Below are 23,555 nucleotides of genomic sequence, written 5' to 3' on the forward strand. Positions count from 1 at the left end.
CCTGTTCCCAGGGTCGGCACTTAAGCATTGGAGTGGGGGGGGTGGGGTTCAGCAGTGAAGTCTGGTCCTGTGATGAAAATGCAGGTCATTGGTACACAGATGGCATTCGGGGGGCTGCTGGACCCTCTAGAGGGAGAGCAAAACAGTCCTCCAAACTTCTGAGGACTCATGAGGACACCAGCCGAGGAGGCTGAGAAGCAGCTGCGTGCCCACCAGGGGAGACGGTTCACTGTGGCACGTGACGCAACCATACGGCCGGTGCTGGGGCCTCCTGCATGCCTGACCCCCTAGCATGGCACAGCCCCTCTTCTGTCCCCCTGTGGCTCGTCTCCTCCCGCGGGTACAGGGGCAGCGACTTCTGTATCCCCCTCCCCCCCCCTCCCCCCCCCCCCCCCCCCCCCCCCCGCGCCGCTGGACGCTGGCGGCCCGAGGTGACAGGGCAGCGCCTGAGCTCTGGGTTCTGGGGATAGAGTCCAAGCCCGGGGGTCTCCAGCCCGGCTCTGCAGCTGAGGCGGCATCGCGCCCACCCACAGCCCCGAGGTGGCAGCAGCTCCGAGGGGTGGGGGGGGGGGGCGGTCTGCAGCCGGCGCTCGCCCCTTCCTTTCCGAAGCCCCGGGGGGCTCCCGGGGGCGGGGCAGGGCCGCGCTCCCGGCGGCGCCGGGCTGTAATTTGTCGTTATATTTAGCGGGCGGCGCCGGGCCCGGCCGCGGGAGGGCGGCGGCGGGGCTATAAGCGGCCCTGGGCGCCCACCCTCGAAGCGGGAGCCCGAGCGAGGAGGAGACGGCGCTGGAACCCATGGACACGTCGTACCCCCGCGAGGACCCCCGGGCCCCGACGCCCCGCAAGGACGGCGCCGCCCACACGGCCCTCACTGTGGGGGCGCCGCGACCCCCACCTCGAGACCACCTGATCTGGTCGGTGTTCAGCACCCTCTACCTGAACCTGTGCTGCCTCGGCTTCCTGGCGCTGGCCTACTCCATCAAGGTGGGCTGGCGGGGAGGGGTGGGGCTGGGGGGGCGCTCTCCGGAGGGCCTGAGGGGCTCGTGGGGGGAGGGGGTTGGCGGAGGGGGAGCCGCTTGTCAAAGGGCCACTCCATGAGCGAGGCGCTGGACAAGCCCTCCATCTCGTGAGGGCTTCTCCTTTGAGGTCCCTCAGTAAGAGTCTGTCCTGCAGGTTGGGGGGGGGGGGGAGGGTCTAGTCCACGCAAAAGAACACAGAGTGGGTGGGGGCTTCCCAAGGGCTTCTCTTTCATCAGTGCTTTCCCCACGCTGAGGGCTCCTGTGAGCAAAGACCCCCCCCCCCCCGGCTTTGCTGGGGGGGGGCGTTCTCGGCGTCCAGGGACTCCCCACCCACAGAGGGTCCTTGGAGCCCCACGCGGGCCTGGGATGCCTTCTGGGTCCACAGCTGCGGTGGGAGGGGCAGGAGGCAGGGCCCCCAGCGCGTGTAGAGACCCGGCCCTGCCACTCACTGGTCCGCAGGCCCGAGACCAGAAGGTGGCTGGAGACCTGGAGGCAGCCCGGCGTTTTGGCTCCAAGGCCAAGTGCTACAACATCCTGGCCACGATGTGGGCGTTGGTACCGCCTCTCCTGCTCCTGGCGCTGGTGGTGACCGGTGCCCTGCACCTGTCCCGGCTGGCCAAGGACTCTGCTGCCTTCTTTAGCACCAAGTTCGACGACTCGGACTATGACTGACAGGCTGGGCCTTGTCCTCCTGCTGACCCACGGATCCTGACACCAGGACCACCCCCCCGGGGGCTCCACCCTGACCCCCTGGAAACCTGACTCCGCCACAGGGCCTGATGCCCACTCCTCCCACCCCAGCCTGGGCACCTAATGCTGACCCTGAAGAGCCCTCATTTGGACCCCAGTGGCCTCACTCTAACCCCAGTGGTCCCCACCCCCCTGACTCCTTGCCCCCAGGCCGGAACCTCCTGCCCCACTCACCAGACTCAGCCTGGATTTCACAATTAAAGCGCCTGGTTCTGGACAGTGCCTCCTGGGTTTCTTGCAGGGGAGAGAGAGGGTTTCTTCCTGAGGGGAGCTACCCCAGGGACCACCCAAGCCACCCTCCGCCCTGGACTGACCCCAGCACGATGGCAGGGTGACCTGTTCTGTCTGCTGGGCCCCAACTGTCCCCTTCACTCAGGCACTGGGTGGCTTGTGGCTTCTGGGGTGGAGGCCCCAGAGTATTTTAGAATGAAGTTTGGGAACTCAGGCTTTTGATCTCTGCTGCCCTGCCGGGCACTGTGGTTTAGCGGCCCCCCTTCCAGAACACGTGTGCCCTTACCCACGTGTGTGCACGTGTGTTAAGTGGGAGTCCCTGGGAGGACATCTTGGGTACTCGCCCTGCATGTTTCTGTCAGTGGGTTGGGGGGAGTCACTCTGTCTGTCCCTGTGGCCCCTGCGCTGCTCCTCGCACTCTGAGAAAGCTTAGTCTCCACGGTGGGTTTCCTCCCTCCTGGGTCAGTGGGGCTCGACACAAAGACACACGAGCACACAGGCATGTCCTTGTCACCCATGCACACACTTAGCACACAGACACACACTTGCGTGAAGGGAGGAAACTGGGAGTGAGGACACTTTCTGGGCATCCTTGGTGTTCCCCCCTTCCCGGAAACCAGCGGAGCCTGGCAAGAGGAGGTTGCTAAGCACATGCACACACCCTGTGCGGCTGGGGATGAAGTCCCTTAGGCCTCACTGCGGCCGGTCCAATGACAGGGCAGGCTAATTGCAGGGGCCTTAACTGCCGGGCGGCTCAGGGTTTTGAGCACCCCACCCAGGGTTCCTTCCCCACCCAGGGAGCCCCCTTTGCCTACCCATCTGCCTGGGTTGGGGGTGGGGGTCTGTCTAGCTGCTGTACTTGGAGCCTCAGAGTCTCCTCTTCTCCCGTGATAGCCGACAACTTACCTAGCTGTCTCCACACTGTGCCCGTAGGGATGGTGTCCTGGCGGCAGGCCAACAGTAGCCCAGCTGTAAGCTGGAGCATGTGCTGCTCTGAGCCGGCCCCTGCAGTAGGGGTGTGAGCAACCTGGGGCCTGGCCCTCGCTGGGTGCCGGTCCCAGGTTGTGCCAAGGACAAGGGCAGTGCGCCAGTGATTGGACCGGGATGGAGAGAGCGTGCCGACCCTGAGTACCAGGTTTGGCCCAAGAAGGGAGTGACCTGTGCTGGGTGCACAGGTTGGGAGTTGGCATCAGCTTGCATGTGGCCAGGTTGACGTCCCTAAGCATGGGATGGTCTGCTGTCCCCTTTGGTCATGGGGGAAGGTCACCAGCAGCCCTCCCTATCCCCAGACTGTCTCCTGGCGAGGCTGAGGGACCCTGACCAAGTTTAGGCGGTTGGCTGCCCCGGCCACCCTTGACCAGCCATGCCAGCACATGGGTACTGTCACCCTACCGTGGCCCCCTCAGAGGGTCACCTCACTATGTGTACAGGGGACTGCATACATACATGGCTTATACACACAGGGCCACCTACCGCCCCACCTGATGTCTGCGCCCACATCTGGCTCCAGGGCCGCAAAGATAAGCATCTGCTCTGCTGGGACAGTCCCCAGCCACTCGACATCAGCAGATCCACTCTGGCCTTTGCCACACAGCCAGCAGTTGAGGGGGAGCCCGTGGGCAGCCAAGCGAGCCCCACCAAGGTGCTGGCTCTGTTCTCTGAGGTCACGTACCCTTGGGAATCAGCACTGCCGTGCGTGCGGCTCTACAGCTTGGAGGCCATGCTTCTTCCCGTGTGCTGCTCCCTGCAGTAACCCAGAGATGAGCCTCGGGATCTCCGACGCCTCCAGCCACCCGCCTTCCCCCCCTCTCCCTCACGTGGCTCTGTCCCTCACAGCTCGTCTGTCCGGTGTCTGCTTCTTGGAGAACCTGCACTAACTCTCCACCGAGAACAGAGAGCGCACAGGGGTTTGCCAGAGCGAAGTGAGCGTGAAGGGAAGTGGCTGGCCCAACTGCTTGCTCTAAGTGAGCAGGTCCCTGCGCCTCTCGATCCGACCCATCCATCATGCCGCCCTTGCCTCCAGAAGGAAGGAGAGTACCAGCTTCTGAGGGCAAACTTTTCTCAGCACACAACTTTAATTCCTCGGGCTCTCACCAAGACTGTGGTGGCCGATCTCATCTCACTCTTGAGACATTCCCAAGGACCCAACGTGGGAGTGCCAGCTGGGGGGCTGAGGCCCCAGGGGGAGAGGCTGAACAGAGCCTCGGGCCATGGGCGGCCCTTCAGCACAGATGGGCACAGGCCTGTGGCCTTGAAGCCATGCACACTTGGCCGCAGCTCTTCTGGCTGGTCAGAGGGAAGATGTAAGGTCTCGCTCTGCAGCCCATCCCCCTCTCTTCTTGGCTGAGGAAAGGCCTGTGATGGAGGCCATCCAACCTCACCGAAGTGGCCCAGGGGCTGGAGCAGCCAAGGACTGAGGATGCGGAAGGTCCACGAGAGCCTGAGAGCACCTCGACCCCACGGTGCCCGACCCCATCTGTCAGACACACCAGGTTCCTTTTTGGTCTGCAAATGAGAATCCTGAGGGATTCTGCAGGGGACTGTGCAATTCTGCCTCATGCCCCACCCCTGCCATCCCGCACACCGAGGCCTGCACCCGTCTCTGCCTCCTCCTCGGCAGAGAGGAAGCCACACCCCCAACCCACCCTGAGGCATCCTGGGGAAGGGACAGGTGCGGCAGGTGTCAGCCACAAAGGCAGGCACAGTAGTGGCTGAGGAGGCCATTGGGGGAGGGGCTCAGGCTGGAGGCAGACCTTCTGAAACTTTGGACCAACGAATTCAGACTTTCCCTGGAGCCCGTGAGCCTGACTGCTGGTTGGAGAATGGGCAGGAGGGAGGGACTCAGCCGACCAGGAGGGTGTCGATGAGGGTGCAGCCAGCTGGGGGCGCCCACAGAGGGAGCGGGCAGATGGGAGGACCCGAGACATCCCTGAAGCCCTGATCAGTCAGGTGCAGTGGCCAAGACAGCGCCAGGGCAAGGGAACTGGTGGGGGTTGGAGGACCCAATGGTGTCCCACAGGGGGTCCTGTGGGTTCTGGGGCAGGTGTCTAACGTCTTCCAAAAATTCTCCTAGGAAACTCTTGGAGAACAACTTGCTGCCTCTGCTTCCTACGAGAGTGACCTCTGTATCCGTCCAGCTGAGGAGGGAAAGGAGACTCTGTACCCTGCCGGGGGAGGAGGGCATTTTGAGTGGGGGGTTACCCTGGGGAGGTGACGTGCTCTGCACCCTTGGGTGAGTCTGGGGGTGGCGGCCTACCTGGGAGCAGGGGGAGTCGAGTGTGTGATGGCCACAGCTCAGCCTCCAGCAGGGGGGCCCAGGGCCCTGCCCGGGTTTTAACCTCGATCGTCACTGAGTCCTCGGAGAAGGAGAAGTCAAGCTTGTTCCCTTGGTAAGAGATGCCGTAGATGCGTACCCCAGAGACCTCTGCCAGACACATGGGGTCGAAGGTCATGCCAGCCCCTGTGATCCTGGGGGGAGGGAAGAGTTTCATGAGGAGCGGGAAGGTAGGGGGCTTGCGAATGTCCTGTCAGAGCCGCACTCACCTGAACCCCGTGAATCCGAACAGTGCTGCCTGCAGGAAGCCCCCCATGCCCGTCAGGAAGTTCACAGCGCCGGACCCATCTGCATTCTCTGTCCACACCTGTCCGTGGAAGGCAGTTAGTGCACTGACTCCCGGGACACGGGTGCCACGAGGCTGCTGCCCCCGTTCCAGAAGGGTCCTGACCCTGCGGTGACTCCCCCATCCCAAGGCTGGGCTCCCACTCCTACCGCCAAGGGGCCCGGGTGGGAGGCAAGTGGGGTCAGCTTGTGAATTGACCTTGAAGGGCTCCGTGATGTTGGCAAAGCTCCTCTCCAGGAGGTCCTGCGCCCGCCGTGGCTCCTTCAGCTCCATCCAGCCCACTGCAAACATGCTCTGGGGCCAGAGGTCAGAGGTCAGAGAACACGCTGGGTTGAAGCCCACTGCGTGGGGAGGGAAGACAGAAGCTAGTGAGGACCGCCCCTCCCCCACACCCTGCAGTCTTCTTACCCAGGTCATGGCAGGGCCCTTTGGGGACGTCACGGCCTCATAAATCTCTAGGTTTTTCCTGCGGGTATGAGGACTCAAGTGGAAAGGGATGGGGTATCCCAGGAGCACGACATCTGCCTGCTTCACCTCTTCTCCTGTGGAGGGACAGGTGCTGCTCACGGGGAGACAAGCTGGTGGGGGCTGCTCAGTCAGGTTGGGGGCATCCAGTCCTGTGGAGGGGGTGGGGAAGGGGCCCCAAGGCAGCTCCAAGTACACTCACCAGGCTGGTACCCGTCAAACTCAGGGTGGAAGTTCCGCCTTGGGTCGAAGGGCACCTTGATCTTATCGGCCACCGCCAGCCATTCACTGGGGACAGGCTGAGCCAGGTCCTGGGCCAGGGCAGCCGCAAAGCGCAGGCTAGGGGTAGACGTAGGAAGTGGGGGGGGGCTCTCCTTAGCCCTCCGGGCTGGCTCCCTGCACGTGGAACTTGGGCAGGGGTCTTGGGTCTGACCTGTTCTGGACCAGGACGTTGGTGTACGCCGAGTTGTCGACCCCCGGATGGTACTCGTCGGGGGGCATGACTCCTGGGCACACGAGTGCAAGGAGGTGCTCAGCGCAGGGTCTCGGGGATCTGCCCCCGATGCCGGTGGCCAGGGTGCGGTTGGCACCATCGGCCGCCAGAGATCACACGCTGAACTGAAGAGCATCCCCCTGGCCCACCGGTCTGTGGCCACCCACTCTCCCTGCCGTGGACATCCACGCCTCCCCTCCCCCATAAGCAACCCCTCCCCGTGACCGTCCCCCCCCACCCCCGCCGTGCCCTCACCCTTCAGGTGGTACTTCTCCTCCTCAGGGCTCCACTCCACACGGCTACACCAAAACTCAGCCACAGCCCTGACAACGTCCCAGCCGCCGGCCTCTCGGAAGAGCTGCAAGTCCTGGGAGAGCGGGAGAGGGTGGGACAGAGGCCACGCCATCCACGACTGTGGTCCTCACTGGTCCCTGCATGTCTTGTCAGTGCCCACCCTTCTGAGTGCCCAGCAGTGAAGGCCCGGCTCCAGGCAGGAAGTCATGGCCACGTCGGGGGGCTGGTCATACGTGCTGACGCCTCACCTGGGTGGCGTGGTAGTAAAGCTGGAAAGCCAACACCACAGCTCCGTTTATGTGAATTTCCTGGGTCCCATAGATGTCCTCCGGACACACCTCCAGACCAGAGCCCGCACTCTCCCAGGCAAACTTGGCTCCCTGAGGAGGTGGGGGGATGGAACAGGCTTGACTGTTCTGGGCGTGGGGGCACAGGGGTAGTCCACCATTCCCAATACTCAGCCTTCAGCCAAGGAGAACGGGGGGGCACTGACTGTCCGGGTGCCCTCATGGGGGCCTGCAGGCTCTGAGTGCCCAGTGTGTGCCCCTATCACAGGCCAGGTGGCTTTGCCCAGTTTCCCTTTGTGCTGACCCTGGGCCAGGGCAGTCAGGGGACTCTAGGTGAGCCCCGGCCAGGCTGTTCTTGCTGCCTCTACGGCACAGGCTGAGGGGTGCCGTGAGCCTGTGTAAGAATCTGGGAAACCCAGCCCCACCCAGAGAGGAACCTGAGGTGAGGGGTGCAGGCCTAGGAGGGATGCGGGGACATCAGGCCCTTCAGGGGGCCCTGTAGGGTGGGCACCCAGGTCCCCCTCACCTGGTAGCCCAGCCTCCGGGCATTGTCTAGGGCCCCACCCAGCGTCCGGATGCGGTACTCCAGGAGGGCCCTGGCGGCCTCTGGGTGGAACATCAGGATATTTGGGAACATCCAGAGATCCTAAGAGCACAGCCAAGGGCCCCTGGTTCAGGAGCTCTCGCTCCCTTCTCTCTCCCGTCTGCCCACACTCTGCCCTGGCCAGAGTCAGCACTGCTCCCCGCCGCCTCCCCAGCAGCCCCTCTGTCTCCTTCCAGCTTCTTCCTCTGCTGCCCACCCTGGCTCCATCCTGGGCCACCCACACCTGCCCATCCCACGGCCCAGTCTCCAGGCCGAACGCTCCCCGGGCCCGGTCCCCGGCACAGCACTTCCCCTCCCCAGCAGGCCTCTGGGTCTGCCCCGGAGCTCAGGCCAGAATCTGGGCATGGGCAGCCTGGACGGGAGCCTGCTCTGTGGCTCACTAGCTGCCTGACCTAGTGAGTGACTCAGCTTCTCTAAGCCTCACCAGAGTGGGCCACAGCATTGGCTGCTGAGGGGTTAGCACCCTGGGTCCCTCCCGTCCCCAACGTCCGCCAAGTCCCAGCCTCTCCGGGCTCCCACTCCTGTCTGAGGCCTCACCCTCTTCTACCCATGCTCCACTCAGCAGCTAGACTACACCTCTGTCAGTGTGACTCCCAAGTTAAAGTCTCCATGGCTAACCCTAACCCACCCCCCCACCCCCCGCCCTGCAGCTGCTCCTCTTGCCGTGGTGAGAGCCCCTGTTGCCCTGGCCAGATGGCACACACCCTCTGAGCTCTGGTGTTTGTACCTTCTGGTCCCTCTGCCCGAGTCACTCTTTTCCACCAAAGTCCTGTACGTCCCACCTCCTCCAGGAAGGCTCCCCTTCTGCCCTGGCCTCTGTGCCTCTCCAGTCACAGTCCCCATCCCAGGTAGGGCAGAGACAGCAGCCACACCCGTGCCCGCAGCCACGGGATCCCCCGCACCCGTGTGCATGCTGTGTGTTGGGAGGTAGAACAGTACATACCTGGTCCCAGAAGACATGGCCCCAGTAGCATTCCTCTCGGCTCCCATTGGACAGGCCCCCAGGGCTGAGGCCATGGCTGGCGTACCCTGGGGCCCCCGGCTGGGGCAGCGCACTGAGCAGGTAATAGAGGGCACCACGCAGGGCCTGGCGCAGAGGTAGGGGCCCCACCACGTCCAGGCCACAGCCAGCCCAGAGCTGGGCCCAGGCCTGGGCGTGGGCAGGGTACAGAGCACCCCCCGCCTGCAGCTGCAGGGCCTCCGTGAGGCAGGCTTGGGCCTCCGCCTGGCTGCCGCCCACCACGGTCAGGAACTCCCAGGTCCGGTCTTCTTCGCTTTCCCCGAGGGTCAGGGCTGGGGGCACTGGTGTCCATAGCATGTGTACCTCCTGCTGCGGCCCCCCAGGTTGCTCTGGGGTGAGTGTGTGGCCGCAAAGGTACCTGCAAGAGTGCGGCCATGTCTAAGGGACCAGCTCCCTCCTCGGTCTACCTGGCCAGCCCTGACGGCCTCCTCACCGGGCTCCCTGGAAGTCAGGACCCAGATGCAGGTGAAGGTCCGGGCTTTCTGGGAGAAGGTCGACTGCAGCAGCACCGTAATGGGTCGGCTCTCCCCGGCCATGCGGGTGATGGACACACTGAAAGCCAGGACGTGAGGCAGCGTGCGGTGGGCGTAGAGGCGCTGGGAGGCCCGGAAGCTGGGGCCCTCTAGAGTGTGCAGAAAGGAGCCTGGGGAGGGCCAGAGGGGGTCAGGGCAACTCACACGCCCCACTTGGGACCCCCGAGGACAGTTACCAAGCTACCAGCCCCTCGGCAAGGTGGACCCGCCCTCTGAGCCCCAGCTGCCCCATCTGGGAAGCTAGAGCTGCACAGACGGCCCCACGCGCCAGTGCCAGCCAGGTCGGGAGGCCAGCAGGGCTGAAGCCCTCGTCTTCCCTGGGAGCCAGCATCCTGAGTTAGGAGGTGCTGGGATGGGACTGCTGTCGGTTGCCGCACTCACCTCGGGTGTGGGGGAGCGGGACAGTGGTGGCTACCTGTATTAGTGTCCAGGGCAAAGGTCTTGGTCAGCTGATTTCCGGTCTCTGCAGGGGCCTCCAGCTGGACGTTGAGGGGACTAGGCAGAATGGCCCGGTGTGTGTCCCCACAAGCCCCATTGTACACGCCGCTCACATGCAGCGTGTCATGGTACACACGCGTGCCCAAGTATGTGTTGGTCACGGTGGCCAAGAGCCGGGGGTCACCGGGCAGAGAATGGGCACTGAATATGGTGGGGTCCTCGCTGGCATCCTCCATGGAAAGGCTTGCTCAGCAGATTGGCCTGGAAAAGGGGGAGTCAGGGGCCCCCACAATTGGCCGGCCTTGTTCCCTCTTCTGACTGTAAACCCCCAGGCACCCGCTGGAACTTGGCGGATGCCTCCGAGAGCTGGTGGGAGGGGTGTGGGCCACCCGCACTCAGCCCTGATTTTCCATAGCCCTTACTTTTGAGCCACCCCTGGAAACACCTCCAACCCTGAGAGACGCCCAAATCCCTGATGCTGATCTCCAGAGACCCAGTGAGTCCCCAGATTCCCACCTTCAGACTTCAATTCGAACCCTGCCAGCTCTCTCCAAGCCGCGCCCCCACAAGCCCAGACCTGTTAGTGGGGAGCTTGGAGGCCTCAGTCTTCCGGACCTGGGGGAGGGGCGCCGTCGCCGGGCGGGGAAGCGGCCAGAGCTCTGCGGAGCGGGGTCTCTGGGCCACACCGCAGCCGGTGTATCCCCAGGCCCAGCTCGCTCGGCGCCGCCCCTTCCAGGACGGAGGGAGAAGTCGCGGGCGCCGCCGTCTCTCGGCCGGAAGGCCCGCGATCCCCGCCCCCGGGCCCCAGGGCGGAGCAGCCCGTGTGCCGACCCGGTGCCCCCCGCGCGCCGGCGGGCCTCCCGGGGAAGCCGCACGGGCCCGCACAGTTTGAACCCTGACCTCAAGGACGCGTGGAGGGACGGCTGTGAGAGGGGCAGGGGCCTCTGGTGTGCGATCGCCCCTCGCGGCCGCGGCTTCCTCCCTCCCGGGTCTCCCCTTCCGGGGAGTGGCGCGGGTGGTCCTCCTCCTGCAGAAGTCCTTCTCTTCGCTCTCTCCGGCTCTTCCACATGCCCTGCCCAGCCCGTCGTACCCCCGGTCTGCATCCCCCGCCTGGGCCCTCTAAGGCGGCTAGGCCACGGGTCTGTCTCCTAGCCTCTCTGGCCCCGCGCCTGACCCAGATGTCTGTGCTCCACCCCTGGGCCCAGCAGGAGACACTCAGAGCCAACTTGTGCCCGGAAGTCTCCTCTTCCTGTGGCCTCCCCTAGTGTTGGCGATGGGGACTCCACCTGTCCAGGTGCTCAGGCCCCCGTGGTCCACCCCCTCCACTTCTGTCCACAAATCCTGTTGTTCTCCACTTTCACGGCTTGTCAGCTCCATCATCCCCACTGCCACCCGGCCACCTCTGAGAGCAAGCCCTCCTCTTGGATGGACAGTCCACATGCCCTACTTACGCTCCGCCCTATATGGCCCTTGTTAACACAGCCACAGCCACCCTGAGAGTGCCTTCTGCTCAGAAGCCTGCAATGGTGCCCGCCCCCACCCAGAGGGCAGGCCAGCTAGCATCCCTGACCACCTGCTCCCCACCGGCCCCCCTCACACCTCTGCTAGGCCACTGCTGCCACTGTGGCTTCCTTGCTGCCTCTGCAACAGTCCAAGCATGTGCCCTGTTATGGACTGAATGTTTATGTGCCCCCAGATCATCCATTGAAATCTAATTCCCAGTGCGACCATTTTGGAAATGGGGCCTTGGGGAGGTTATTAGATCAAGAGCTGTCAAGAGTGGGATTAGAGCCCTTACGGGCAAAGGCCTGAGACCTAGCCCGCTCTTTCCACCATGTGGGGACACAGCAAGAGGAGAGCGCTCTGCAGACGGGAGGAGGGTCCTTGTCAGACACTGGGTTGACTCGCACCTTGGCCTTGGACATCCCAGCCTCCGGAGAAATGAATTTCTGTGTTTGGGGGGCCCCCCGGTTTGTGGTGTTCTCTTCCAGCAGCCTGAGTTGGCCAAGACACTCCTCTTCATGGCTTTTGTACTGTTCCTTTGCCAGGAACACTTTCCTTCGAGGTACCCTCAGGGCTTGATGCCTCACTTCCGTCCTGTCCTGTCCTGTCCATAAGAGATCCCTCCCTTGTAACGGGAAACCCTTGGCTCCACGGTCTCCTCCCACTTTGCCCTGCTTTGCTTTCCTCCAAGCATTTGTTGGTGGCCGTCTATACCTGTTTACCATCTGTCTTCCTGCCCAGTTTCAGGAAGGCAGGGATTTTTGTCTGTTTTGTGGAATGAATGACTGGACTTGAACTATGATTATGGAAGGAAATTTCCCCCTAGAAGTGAAGGGGCTGACTCCCATGCTTCTTTCCCACCTGGACTGGGGTCCCAGGAGCTGGCTAAGCCCTGCAGTGTTGAGCAGAGAAGACCTGAAGATTCAGGGCCTGTCTGCTTCTCGCCCTGTCCATCAAAGACAGGCCTCACCTCAGAGCTCCCTGTAGTAGGCTGTAGCCCTGAGTCTCAGTTTCCTCATCTGGGAAATGGGGAACACAACCGCACCCCACACAGATGGATTGGGGACCAAAGGAAAGATTGTGAGCACCCGTTAGGATGCTTGGCCGCATGCAACACAAATCAACACCAAAGAATCCAAAGGAGAATGTATTATCGGCACATGGACGTGGGGACAGGCTGCTTGCTGCCCCTCCCACCACAGCGCCTACCTGGAGTCCAGTCTGCTGTGGTCTCCCCCCTCCCCTGGTCTCCATCTCTGAAGACCTAGGCAGTGAACGGACACCACTGGGCTGGCACCACACAGCCTCGGGGATGGCTTCACTTCCGGTGCCAAGACCCAACTTCCTGGGGAGGAATAGTGACCTGCCTGCCTTTGGTCAGGGGTCAGCCTCTGCTTGATCCCTTGTGGCCAAGGGCAGAGTTGTGGGGCTGTGAGGCCCACAGTGCAGATGGCGATGGGATCAGTGAAGGAGTTGCTCTGCACTGAGCACACCAGGTCAAGGCCAATACGTGGCAGAGACTTGATGACTGGGAGCTGTCAGCATTATTGTTGCCGGGGGTATCTGCAGGGTGATGGCTAGGGGGCCCCAGGAGAGGTAGGTGGGTGGAGCAGTTGGTGGGGGGGTTGGGGCAAGAGGGCTCCCTGGGTGTAGAGAACAGAGACAGAACCTGTGCCCAGGGTATGGGGGGAGAGGCATGTTCTGGGACACCTGTCCCCGACCAGGTAAGGGACCATGTGTGTCCTTGCCTCTCACCTGCCTGCCCAGGGCCCCTCAGGCTCAAAAGGGCAGCCCGGAGCAGAGAGCAACATCCTCCTGCCCTTGGGATGAGGACATCTATTCCACAGGGCTGACCAGAGTCCTCCCCCTGGCATTCAGGGCCTCCGAGGACACAGCCGAATCCCGTGGGAGGCTTAGGGGTGACTTTCCAGCAGTGGGTGTGTGATGACCAGACCCGGCTTTGCCTTCTTCACCTCCCGCAGCTCCTGCAGCGACTGCGCACTCAGCTTCACAGAGGTCAGACTGCGGCCACGTGTATGGACAGAAGTGGGAGTCGGTTGGGGAAGCTGAGGTCAGGGCTGGGGGGACAGTGACAGGAGAGCAGTGTGGGGCAGCGGTGGGGCTGTCAGCCTGGGCTGTGCCAAAGGCACACAGTGACAGAGGTGGTTAGTCAGGGGCGTCAGAGGTTGGGGAAAGAGGTTAGGCGGTGGGGGCCGGAGCCCTTGGGGGAGTAAAAAGGCGTTGGGATCATTGGCCCAGACTTGCCATGGCCCCGGATGACAGATGGACGTTTGGTCTGGCAAAATGGTTGAAGCCGAGGGCCGGGGCTAGGACTTTTTGGAGCATGGGTCTCCAGGGGCTGGGTTTGAGTGTGGGCACTCGGGGAGCCCCGGGAGGAGTTACTCTTCAGGGCCTAGGGGAAGTCCCCAGGCACCCAGCCCAGTCGTTGAGAGGCCGAGTCCCCATGCCCCTTTCCGCCCCTGTGTCTACCTGAGGGTCTGTAGGCGGCATCCTGACTGCTGTAGGACTCTACACAGGTAGGTCACCACGGGTTCCGGCAGCTGGCAGTCACTTAGATCCAGGGCGGTCAACGCGGAGCTCTGGCTGAGCGCGCCGATGAGGTAATGAAGCGCCTCCTGGAGGGTGGGCTGCTGCACCCTGGGGGGGACGGCCACCCTCAGAGGCTGCTGCCAACCGCCCCCCTACCCTACCATGTCCCTCCCCCCCCCCCCCCCCCCCCCCGACCAGGCCGGGCCCTCACCTGAGCTTCCGCACCCGGCACTGGGGCCAGGCCAGGCCCTCACTCAGCACACGCAGGCCGGCCTCACTGAGCCCGTTTTGCAGGAGGCCCAGCTCAGTCAGGGCGGGGGCCGCCCGCAGGGCCTCAGAGAGGTCTCGGCAGACAGAGTCAGACAGTTTGCAGCGGCACAGCCTGTGGTCAAGAGCACATGTGTCTGTCTTCAGTCCCCTTGGCCGCTTTACTGTCCCCGCCTCTGCAAACTGCCCGCTCCTCGGGCGGCTGAGGCTCTGTCTGGAGAGGCGCTGGCTCGACAGGAAGTTTCCCCTGTCCTTTGTTACCCACCACACGTGTCCCTGGGGAGCCTTGGCCACATGTGCCTGTGCGTGCTGGACTGCACTCCACTTTTCCTTAGGGCACTATTCTCTACCAGCCGTTGGATGAGCCAGTGCGGATCTTACTGTCAGCGTGTTTAACTGCATGTAGCTGAGCATCGGGTTAAGGTGGCCATGGTTTATTCATGCAGCGGGTCCCTGGCGATGGGGAAGTGGGTGTTGTTTCCACCTTTGTTGCCATTATAAATACTGCTGTGATGAACACCACGCATTCAGTTTAGTGGCAGCATTGATGGGCCAAACGCGCTGATCACCTTCTTGGCTCCCAATGTTTATCTCCAGGTTGCTGGAACGTCATACCAAGCGAGGTGACCGTGTCACCGTGGCCATAGGCTGTGCCCATCTCACTGTGCCCCACCAGCACTAGCTCCTACAATTTCTCTTACCTTCTGCTTACTTGGTGATAAGGTCACACACTCAGTGTTGTGCACCCACTGCTACGTTAACTCTCATACCAACCCTCTGAGGCGGAACCTTCCATTCCATAGAGGAGGAAACGAGTTCAGACAGACTGACTCGCCCAAGGGCTCGGAGGCAGGCAGCCTGGACTTCAGAGCCTGTGCCCTCAACACCTCCCTCCACTGCTTGTAAGAGCCCAGAGGGACTGCCCATCACTTTCCAGTAGCAACTAGTAGCCTTCCTTCGGAAGGAAAATTTATTCTGGTCTTCTTTACCTCCCCACCCCCAGAACACTCAGCAGCACCATGCTTGGCACTCTAACGGGGCCAAACCCTCCTTCCTAGCCCCGGGCCACACCGCCTCCTCGCTCCTCCGCGCTACGTGGGCAGAGCCCATTGGCCCCGGCACAGGACGCCAGAGGCCACAGGCTCTCAGCCTGTCCCCTCTGCCATGTCCAGACAGGGCTACCCCTCTGCCCCTGCCCAGAGTACCCTGCTCTGCATCCCTCCAGGGGGGCCGTGGGGGCCTGGTCACTCACGTCAGGCTGCTCAGACCGCAGTGTTGGTCAGTCATGGCCTCAAAGAGCGAACGCAGTGGAGAGGCCTGGGTTTTTTTCATGGTGGCTTGTGAACTGCCAGGAGAGACAGCAAGGTGAAGCCCACTCGTCCCCTCCCAGTCCCCACCTCTTTCCTGTGGCCCTGAGTGTTAGAGCTGCCTCCGCTCTCCACCTCAAGCTGAGCCAGGACCCCTCCACCCTCTTTGCTCCAAACCCAGAGTGAAACCACTCATCTGTGGCCCCATGCAGCTCCCCGCTGAAGCAGTCTGCCTGAGTCCAGTGGGGGGCATGTCACCCACATCCCACGTGGGTCTGTATTGCGCCTGCAGTGGGCTGCCGCGGCCCGTCAGCATCCTGACATTCATTATTTCAACAGATGCTGAGCTCTGGGTCAAGTGCTGGGTTGGAGTTAAGTACACAGAAGACTTAGCCCTGAAGGAGCTCAGGATCTGGCGAAGGGTAGACATCATGGCATACAGTGGTTAGTGGGGCACGTCTGGGGCCAAAGGGGTCCCAGGCCAGCTGAGGGAGGCTGGGAAAGCATTGAGGATAGGCAGCAGACAGAGTGTTCTGGGTGCACGACACAGCAGGCGCAAAAGCTCAGGGCACAGCCGGCGTGGTGTATTCCATGCTAGGAATGGATGTGGATGGCTGGGGGTTGGCATGGCAGGACAGGCGGGGGAAGATGGACATAAGGAGCCGCCTTGCAAGGGGGTGGGCGTAACCAGCCCCGAAGTCCTGCTCTCCTCTGGGCAGGCTTCCCCTGCTCAGACGGAGACTCGGGTGCACTGGCACACGCGCCTCCCCTGCCCGCGCCCCGCCCCCTCCCCCAGGGCCTGGGAACCGGGACAGTCTTGCCCTGTAGACTCACGAGCTTCCGCCCAGGCTGCCATGCAGTCGTTTCATCAGGTTCTTCTTCTTTTTCTTCTCGTGTGCGGGGGCCAGTCCACAGCTAACCAGCCGCAGGGCCTGCCCCTCGGGGCAGCACCTTATGCAGTAGCTCAGGACCACCACATCCATGCGGCTTAAGCACACCCGCTCCAGCGCCAGCTCAGGGAGGCCACGCAGGGCCTGGCTCACAAAGGCGCCCTCCTGGGTCTCGTACAGGCAGTACAGCAGCTCCAGCACGTAGTTGAGCTCGCCCTCGTCCTCTTCCAGCTCCTCCCTGCCCTCCGGCGCTTCCGTCTCTTGGGTCCCCTCCGGTGCCGCCCTCTGGTGGCCCTGGTCCTGCACCCACCGCAGGACGTCCTGCTTCACGCGCTCTGAAACCACGCAGCCGAAGTGGCGCTCGACGTCGCGCATCCGCTCTGTGTTCAGCAGCCCGAAGAGGAAGCGCGTGGTGAGCGCGAGGTGGCCGCGCAGCTCGGCGTTGCCCCGCAGAAGCGCCCCGACGCCGTCAGCCGGTGCCCGGTCTCCCTTGTCATCCAGCAGGTAGGACAGCGCGGCGAAGAATTCCTGGAAGCTCTGGTCCATGAACTGGTAGGTGACCTCGGTCTCCAGCACGCCCGGCAGCTCTTTCTTGCTGAGAAACAGCCTCTGGATTTTAGAGCCGCGAAGTTGAAGTCTTTCCAGGTCCTTCTCCGCGAACTGCGCCCTGTGCCCGAGGAGGCCTTCGCGGGCCAGGCGGCACAGCTTCCGCAGCTCGCCCTGCACCTGGGGCCCGTCGGCGGCGGGCGCCGAGCTCAGGAAGCTGGCGACGAAGAACAGGTACACGGACGTGGTGGTCTTGGAGGTGCGCGACAGGTCCTGGCCGAGGTCGAGCTGCTGGCGCAGAACCGTGCACACGATCCAGCACACGAAGGGCACGAAGCACAGCGCGAACAGCGTCTCGTTCTCCTTCACCGAGCGGTAGGCCTGCTCCGCCAGCCACTCCTCCCGGAAGAACTTGTGGAAGTACTTCTTCTTGTCTTTGTCGGAGAAGCCGCACACCTCGGCGCACTGCGGCGAGCACAGGCGGCTCTGCAGCCTCCCGGGGGCCGTGGCGCGGGCGGTCACCAGCAGGCGGGCCCCGGGCAGCAGCGTCTTGCCCATCAGCCCGCTCAGCACGCGCGCGCCCTCCGCCTCCTCGAAGGGGTCGGTGCAGGGCGCCGCGTCGGCGGGCGCGGGCGGGGGCAGCTCGTCCGCGCCGTCCAGGATGAAGAGCAGGCGCTCGGCGCGGGCGAGCAGGAGCCGCACGGGGGCGCTGCGACCCGGGCACTGGTCGAGGATCAGGCCGGCCAGGCTGCACGTGCCCGGGCGCTCCAGCAGCTCGCGGCAGGGCAGGAAGAAGGCGAAGTCCACCTGGCCGTGGTACAGCTTGCCCGCCGCCCAGTCGTACAGGATTTTCTTGGCCGCCATGGTCTTGCCGATGCCCGCCGGGCCCTGCAGCAGCACCGTCAGAGGCCGCTGGCCCTCTCCGTCGCGGCCGAACAGGCGGTTGAAGGTGTGCGTGTCGGAGCGCCGCGCGCGCTGCGTCTCCCGCTCGTCCGCGGGCCCCAGCGCCCCGTCCACCGACGCGGCGCCTTCGCGCGCGATGAGCAGTTTGGTGAAGCGCTTGTTGATCTTCACGGAGCGCGCGTTCCTCTCCTTCACCTTGGCATGCTGCTGCAGGACGTGCTCTCTGTACTTCTTCTTGTACTCTGGCGCGGGGGGGGGGGGGGCGTGTCAGCTGACCCTCGCCCACCGCCCCAACCCCCTGGGCTCAGGTCTCAGCCCCCACCCCCGCCAGCCTTGCCACACAACTCTCCCCCGGGACCGGCTGTCGGGAATCTCTGATTGGTGTAAAACACCCTCGTGCTGCAAACCTGGGGGTCACCCCCCACCCCCACCCCCGCCCCCGCCCGCCGACAGCTTGGGTCTTGTGCTTCCCGCCGACAGAGACCTACCGGACACGGAGAGCAGCGAGGAGGAGCTGGGGCCGAGCCCTGGAAGGGAGAGCTGTGGTGAGGCCCTGCCGAATGTGCAGGGGGCTGGGGGGGGGGGTGGTGGTGGGGCGCAGTAGGCAGTTGGGGCTACCCCTCAAGAGCGCCCGGATCCGAGCCCTGGGGCCCCTGGATGTGTGGGTGGCGTGCTCTCGGGCGCGGGGGAGGGGGGCGCGCCGGGACTTTTCTGGGGAAGCGGGAAGGATGGCGGCCGAGGCCCAGACTCTGCCTCCGGCGGGAGCGAACGGAGGCGCGGGGACCCTGGCGACCCTCCGCCCCGCGCTCACACTTCAGCCGGTCCTCCTTGAGCTGCTCCGCCACGTCGCGGATGTCAGCCCTCTTCAGAGTCTTTCGGGTCACGTCCAGCGCAGGCTCCGGCCCGTAGAATTGGATCAGCTCCTCCACGAGGTTCAACGCGTCCGCGCCCTGCAGCCGCCCCCACGGGATGCTGCGGCCATCCTGCGGCGCGTCCCGCAGCTTGTGGCGGAAGCGCTTCAGGTGCTCCTGGCTCAGGTTCTCCAGCGCGCGCTGGAGCAGCTCTCGGGCTGTGGCGGCACGGAACTCCGCGCTGGGCGCGGTCGGGCGGGGTCAGCACATCTGCGGCGACGGTGACCCCGGCCTTGCCCCGCCGCCCCCCACAGCCTCGGCCCGGGGGGCCGGGGCACCCACGACGGGCAAAGGCTCAGATGAGCCCCCATCTCCCCAGCTGACTCCAGGCCAACGTTTGGTGGCACCCAGCCGGGAGAGAAGTTCTTCCCTCCCAGGACCTCGGTCGGGGGTTGGGGGGGGGGGCAGTGTGGGGGGCGGGCGGTGCTCTGCCCCAAGGCTTTGCCCCTGACGGCGCTGCCCCTGGTTGTGATAGAGGTCACTGGGGGCAGGCGCTGGCCACCGCTGACCCAAGCGCTGGGGGACCGCCTTCCCGCCCTGCACCCTCCTTCCTGTGTTCTTCCACACACCCGGCCAGGCCGGCTCAAAAGCCTAAGATGAGGGTGCCTACGAGGGCCTGTGCTCTGCCCTTTCCTCCCTTCTTTCCCTTCCCCTCCTTGGGAGCCTGGGCGGAGAGCCACACTCACCACCCACACCGCCCCCTCTGCGTGCCTGAGTTCCCCATCACACCCATCTCACTGCACCCTTTGGTGGCCCAGGCTGGGCGCCTTGCACCAGGGGCTGAGTCGGAGTCCCTGGTGGGGAACAGACACCAAGGGTGCCTTCTGTGCGAATAGAGTCCCTAGAATCCTGAGCCTGGGAGATACTGGGGGACAGCTGTGGATCAGCTGTGTGAAGCCCCAGGGAGGGGGCAGAATGAGGTGAGGCCCCCACAGGCTGGGGCCAGCCGCTTCCCGTGTGACCACCCTGAAAGCCAGCACTCACCCGGACTGGAAGTCCTCTGGCTGGTCCATGGAGTCTGGCCCTTAGGACTGGCACTGAGGGGCAGGTGTGGGGATCAGAGAGGTTATTTATCTCTCCCTAGGTTGATCAGAGCCGTGTTCTAGGGGAGCTGTCCAGCCCCACCCATGCCCCAGACCCGAGTGGCCTAGCTCAGCCAGCGCCCAGATGTCAGTCCACCAGTCACCAAGCTCCCAGACTCGGGCACTGGACGCACTCCCCCTTTAAGAGTTCTGCGTGCTGACCTTTGATTTTCCTCTAATCCTTGTTTCAGTTGGTGTTCTCTGAGAACCCATAGGGCGTGGCAGTGAGGCACAGCTGTGAGCAGGTACCTGCAGAGTAGGGTGGATGGTGTGAAGAAAGAGGCTGGCTCAGAACTAGGCCTTCAGCTTGGAGGCCTCAAGGTAGGTTAGATTCTGAAGGCAGGAGTGAGGAAGGGCTTCTTAGATAGAAGGGACACTGGGAACGAGGGAGGGACTTGCACAATGTTATCGGAAAGGAAGCTGTCATGGGGGAAAGGGAAGAGTTGTGTGGCTTCCCAAACCTGGCTTGAGCAGGCTGATGGGAAGAGGTTTGGAGGTGAGGAGTGTGTGTGTGTGTGTCTGGGTCTGTCTCTGTGGCCACTTTATACTGTGTTTGAGTGAATGTATCTGTGGTCAGCTGAATAATAGGCCCCAAAGATATCAGGCCGTAACCCCCGGAATCTGTGAAGGTCCCCTCACGTGCCAAAAGCAGCTTTGCAGATTGAACTCGGGGGCTAGAGATGGGAAGATCGTCCTGGGTTACCCAGGTGGGCTGTAAATGTCATCTCAGGTGTCACACGATAGAGGCGGAGGGAGATTTGGCCCAGGAGAAGGCAATGTGACTGTGAACCGAGATGCTGGACTGCTGGCTTGGAAGTTGGAGGAAGACGCCATGAGCCTAGGAGCACCAGGAACAGAGCACTGGAGGCTGGAAATGCGAGGTGAGGACACACCCTCTAGAGCCTCCACAGGGAGTGTGGCTGAACCAACACGGGGAACTCAGCCCAGTGACACTGATTTTGGACTTCTGAACTCTGGAGCTGTGAGAGAATAAATGTGTGTTGTTTTAAGCCACCAACTTTGTAGTATCTTGTTAGAGCAGTCATAGAAAATGAACACAGTATCTCTCTGAGCATTTCTGTGAAACTGTCTGCAAGAACAGGTGTTCTGGAATATTCACTGCCTTCCACCCATTGTTTTTAATTAAAAAAAATTTTTAATGTTTATTTATTTCTGGCGGGGGGTGGGGGGGAGAGAGAGAGAGAGAGAGGCAGAGGGCAAGTGGAGGGGGGTAGAGAGAGAGACAGAAACTGAAACAGGCTCCAGGCTCTGAGCTGTCAGCACAGAGCCTGACGCAGGGCTCGAACACAAGAACCACAAGATCACGACCTGAGTCGAAGTCAGACACGTAACCAACCAAGCCACGCTTTGAAATTTTTTTTTAATGTTTATTTGCCATAAGCCATCCCTGTGTTCAGTCCTGCTTCCACAAGAGCCTTGAGAGCTGCTCCCTGGGGAGAGAGCCCAGAGTCCTGGGAACCTCTATTGCCCTGCCCCCTCCACCAGGAGGGGACCCACAGAGGCGCCCATTTAGCCCTAACTTTTTTTTTTTTTTTTTTGTCTGTTTAAGACAAATAGATCCCACGTCTCCATGAGGAGGGCTCAGGCTTTCAGAGGTATGGATCTGTTTAGCCACACTCACATCTACCCTAGGTAACCCCCTGCCTCTCTTCTACTCCCTGAATCCCCCCTTTGACTGCCCTCCACACCAGGCAGCTGCCTGGACAGGGCGAGGTTGGCAGCAGAGAGGCTGGAGGGGCTGCCGCCAGCACGCGAGGGTGGCACTTTGTGCTTTTAAAGGATGTTTGTGAACATGAATACATCTCACTGTTCCCACAGAGCCAGAGAGGCGGGGCCGGTGTCCAGGCCTTCTGTGTTGAAGCAGCCTCAACCGGGTCCAGCCCAAAGCAGGGACAAGACCCTCACTCCGGACCATGGTGTGGGTAACACCCAGCAAAGCAGAGGAGTGGACTGGGTCTCCTGGGGGTCAGGGTCTGGGAACCTGGGAACAAGCCCTTAGCAGAGTTCGGCCTCAGCTCTGGGAGAGGTTCGGGTGTGCGCGTGTGTGTGTGTGACTGTCGTGAGTTCTGTATGGGGTCCCAACTCCCTTGACCTGCGGGCTCCTGACTTAGCTTCTCAGTGTGCTGGGATTCTGCACAGGCAAAACAGCAGCAGATGTGGGCGTGTCCCGGCCTGTGGACAGACTGCGGGCCCCGCACAGCTCGGTGAGCATTGCAGGGCCCTGGGTTGCAGCCTCACCGGCAAAGACCCCAGTGTGCCCCCCGTGGACGCCTCACTGAGCCCCACTCCAACGCTGAGGCACTGCATACACGTTCCTCCAGGCAGAGAGAGATGTCCCACATCGGCCCATGCTGTGTTTCCCCTAAATGCACATTCATTTTCCCTCTTCACAGTATAATTTCTCAAAAGCAAGTTCTCTACAACTGCACTATCTCCTTTTCATTATTACTTCAGACAGAAAGTGTCACCATCAAGAGCACAATCTCCTAGCCAGACTGTCGGGATCAAATCCTGCTTCCACCATCCCATAGCCGGGTGACCTTGGACACTACGTAACCTCTCTGTGCTTCCGTTTCCTCATCTGTAGAATGGCATGGTAAAGGCACGTCAGTGCTGAGGGCAGAGAGGAGAAAGCTGTAAGGCAGGTGCCTAGCCCATTCTAGGCACTGGCTATCACCACCTCTCAAGTTCTGTGGAAGGCCCCTCACAGTTTTCTGTGTCACCAAGAGCATCCCAATTTCTAAATCCACTCCAGTTCTGACCGTGAACTCTTCCTTGAAAGGCATGCTCTTTTCCTTTTGTCAGAGGAACTGAGGGGGCATGTCAGACAGAGGGAGGGTGTGCATCTGCCATAACCAGCATGGGAAGGGCCCCGAGGCCGCTGATTTGGGGATGTCAAGGTCATCCCCATACCCTAAGATGGACCCTCCGTGAGTGCACTCTGTACCCCATAAACTCTCAGCCGCTGCTGATAACAGCCCTGGAAAAAGCTTTGATGATGGGAGCCGGTATCAGGGAGCCTTGCCACGAACTGAGCCACGGAAGTATGGGGATGAGGAGGGGACATTGGGAGCAGGTGTACGGGTGCAGATGGGGGGTGGAGAAGGCCAAGAGAGAAAGGGAGAAGCAGGTGAGAAAAGGAGATACAGGTGGCAGCGTGGCCAGCAGTGATACTGGACTTGTGTCACCCCAGCTTCAGCTGCTGAGCAGGGCCACTCCCAAGGGCACAAGTTTTGAAATCTTGAACAAGTAATTAAGACTGCATTGTGAAATTCCTCAAAGGTCTCTCGCACAGGGATTTTGCCACCCAGGAAACCTTTGATCATTTCTTCCTCACTCCCACATTTTGTCCTCACGGCAGCTGCGAACGAGGTCTCTCAGGAGTTGCCCACACTGCCCACTCCTTCTTCGGGGCCTCCTGTCCCCTTCGTTCTCCTGCCTTTGAAAAGCCTCGCTCTAGAGCACTGGTGCCCTCAGCAGAATGCTTCCTCCTTCCCTGTTCTCAGCACTCCCCTTCATATCTTGACCTCAGAGAAAGAACCATTTCTGGAGGAATGGGCAAGATGAGGAAAAAATGAACCTATAGCTGACCCCCTCCTCTTGTGCCAACAAATTAGATAACTTGGATGAAATGGACAGATTTTTAGAAAGTCACAAACACACTGACTCAAAAGAAACAATCTGAATAGATCTATAAGAAGTAAAGAGATTGAATTAACAATATAGAAAAATTCCCACGAAGAGAAGGCCAGGCCCAGATGGCATCACTAACGATTCTGTCAAATATTTAAAGCATTACTAACACTCCTTCACAAACCCT

At 62.0% G+C, this 23,555-nt stretch overlaps 3 protein-coding genes and 1 long non-coding RNA gene across 4 annotated transcripts; 2 read left to right on the top strand and 2 right to left on the bottom strand.

Moving 5' to 3' along the window:
* Window positions 1-671: 671 nt before the first annotated feature.
* IFITM5 (interferon induced transmembrane protein 5) lies at window positions 672-1,986 on the top strand. Its single transcript, XM_043582185.1, has 2 exons — window positions 672-984; window positions 1,479-1,986. The coding sequence occupies exons 1-2, from the start codon at window positions 796-798 to the stop codon at window positions 1,689-1,691; spliced, it is 402 nt and encodes a 133-aa protein (XP_043438120.1). The 5' UTR covers window positions 672-795; the 3' UTR covers window positions 1,692-1,986.
* A 2,059-nt stretch (window positions 1,987-4,045) lies between these two features.
* On the bottom strand, window positions 4,046-10,612 carry PGGHG (protein-glucosylgalactosylhydroxylysine glucosidase). Its single transcript, XM_043582184.1, is given in 15 exon segments — window positions 4,046-5,164; window positions 5,257-5,468; window positions 5,544-5,641; window positions 5,819-5,914; window positions 6,029-6,162; window positions 6,288-6,424; window positions 6,519-6,591; window positions 6,834-6,945; window positions 7,121-7,252; window positions 7,686-7,805; window positions 8,707-9,142; window positions 9,218-9,272; window positions 9,275-9,427; window positions 9,733-10,016; window positions 10,333-10,612. Coding segments are annotated over 14 exon segments (2,073 nt in total). The 5' UTR covers window positions 9,992-10,016; window positions 10,333-10,612; the 3' UTR covers window positions 4,046-5,108.
* A 1,777-nt stretch (window positions 10,613-12,389) lies between these two features.
* NLRP6 (NLR family pyrin domain containing 6) lies at window positions 12,390-18,827 on the bottom strand (the record flags this gene model as incomplete). Its single annotated transcript, XM_043582343.1, has 7 exons — window positions 12,390-13,280; window positions 13,749-13,916; window positions 14,020-14,190; window positions 15,328-15,420; window positions 16,217-17,963; window positions 18,210-18,248; window positions 18,533-18,827. Coding segments are annotated over 7 exons (2,622 nt in total), but the record flags the coding sequence as incomplete, so codon positions are not given.
* Window positions 18,828-19,080: 253 nt separating this feature from the next.
* On the top strand, window positions 19,081-20,880 carry LOC122484193. Its single transcript, XR_006297557.1, has 2 exons — window positions 19,081-20,035; window positions 20,445-20,880. It is a non-coding gene; the product is annotated as an uncharacterized LOC122484193 (long non-coding RNA).
* Window positions 20,881-23,555: the final 2,675 nt, after the last annotated feature.

Source organism: Prionailurus bengalensis, chromosome D1 (genome assembly GCF_016509475.1).
Source record: "Prionailurus bengalensis isolate Pbe53 chromosome D1, Fcat_Pben_1.1_paternal_pri, whole genome shotgun sequence".
NCBI lineage: Eukaryota > Metazoa > Chordata > Mammalia > Carnivora > Felidae > Prionailurus > Prionailurus bengalensis.

Coding starts and splice junctions, on each gene's coding strand:
- IFITM5 (XM_043582185.1), top strand. CDS start 796: ATGGACACGTCGTACCCCCGCGAGGACCCCCGGGCCCCGACGCCCCGC. Junction 985..1,478: donor CGCTGGCCTACTCCATCAAG/GTGGGCTGGCGG, acceptor ACTGGTCCGCAG/GCCCGAGACCAGAAGGTGGC.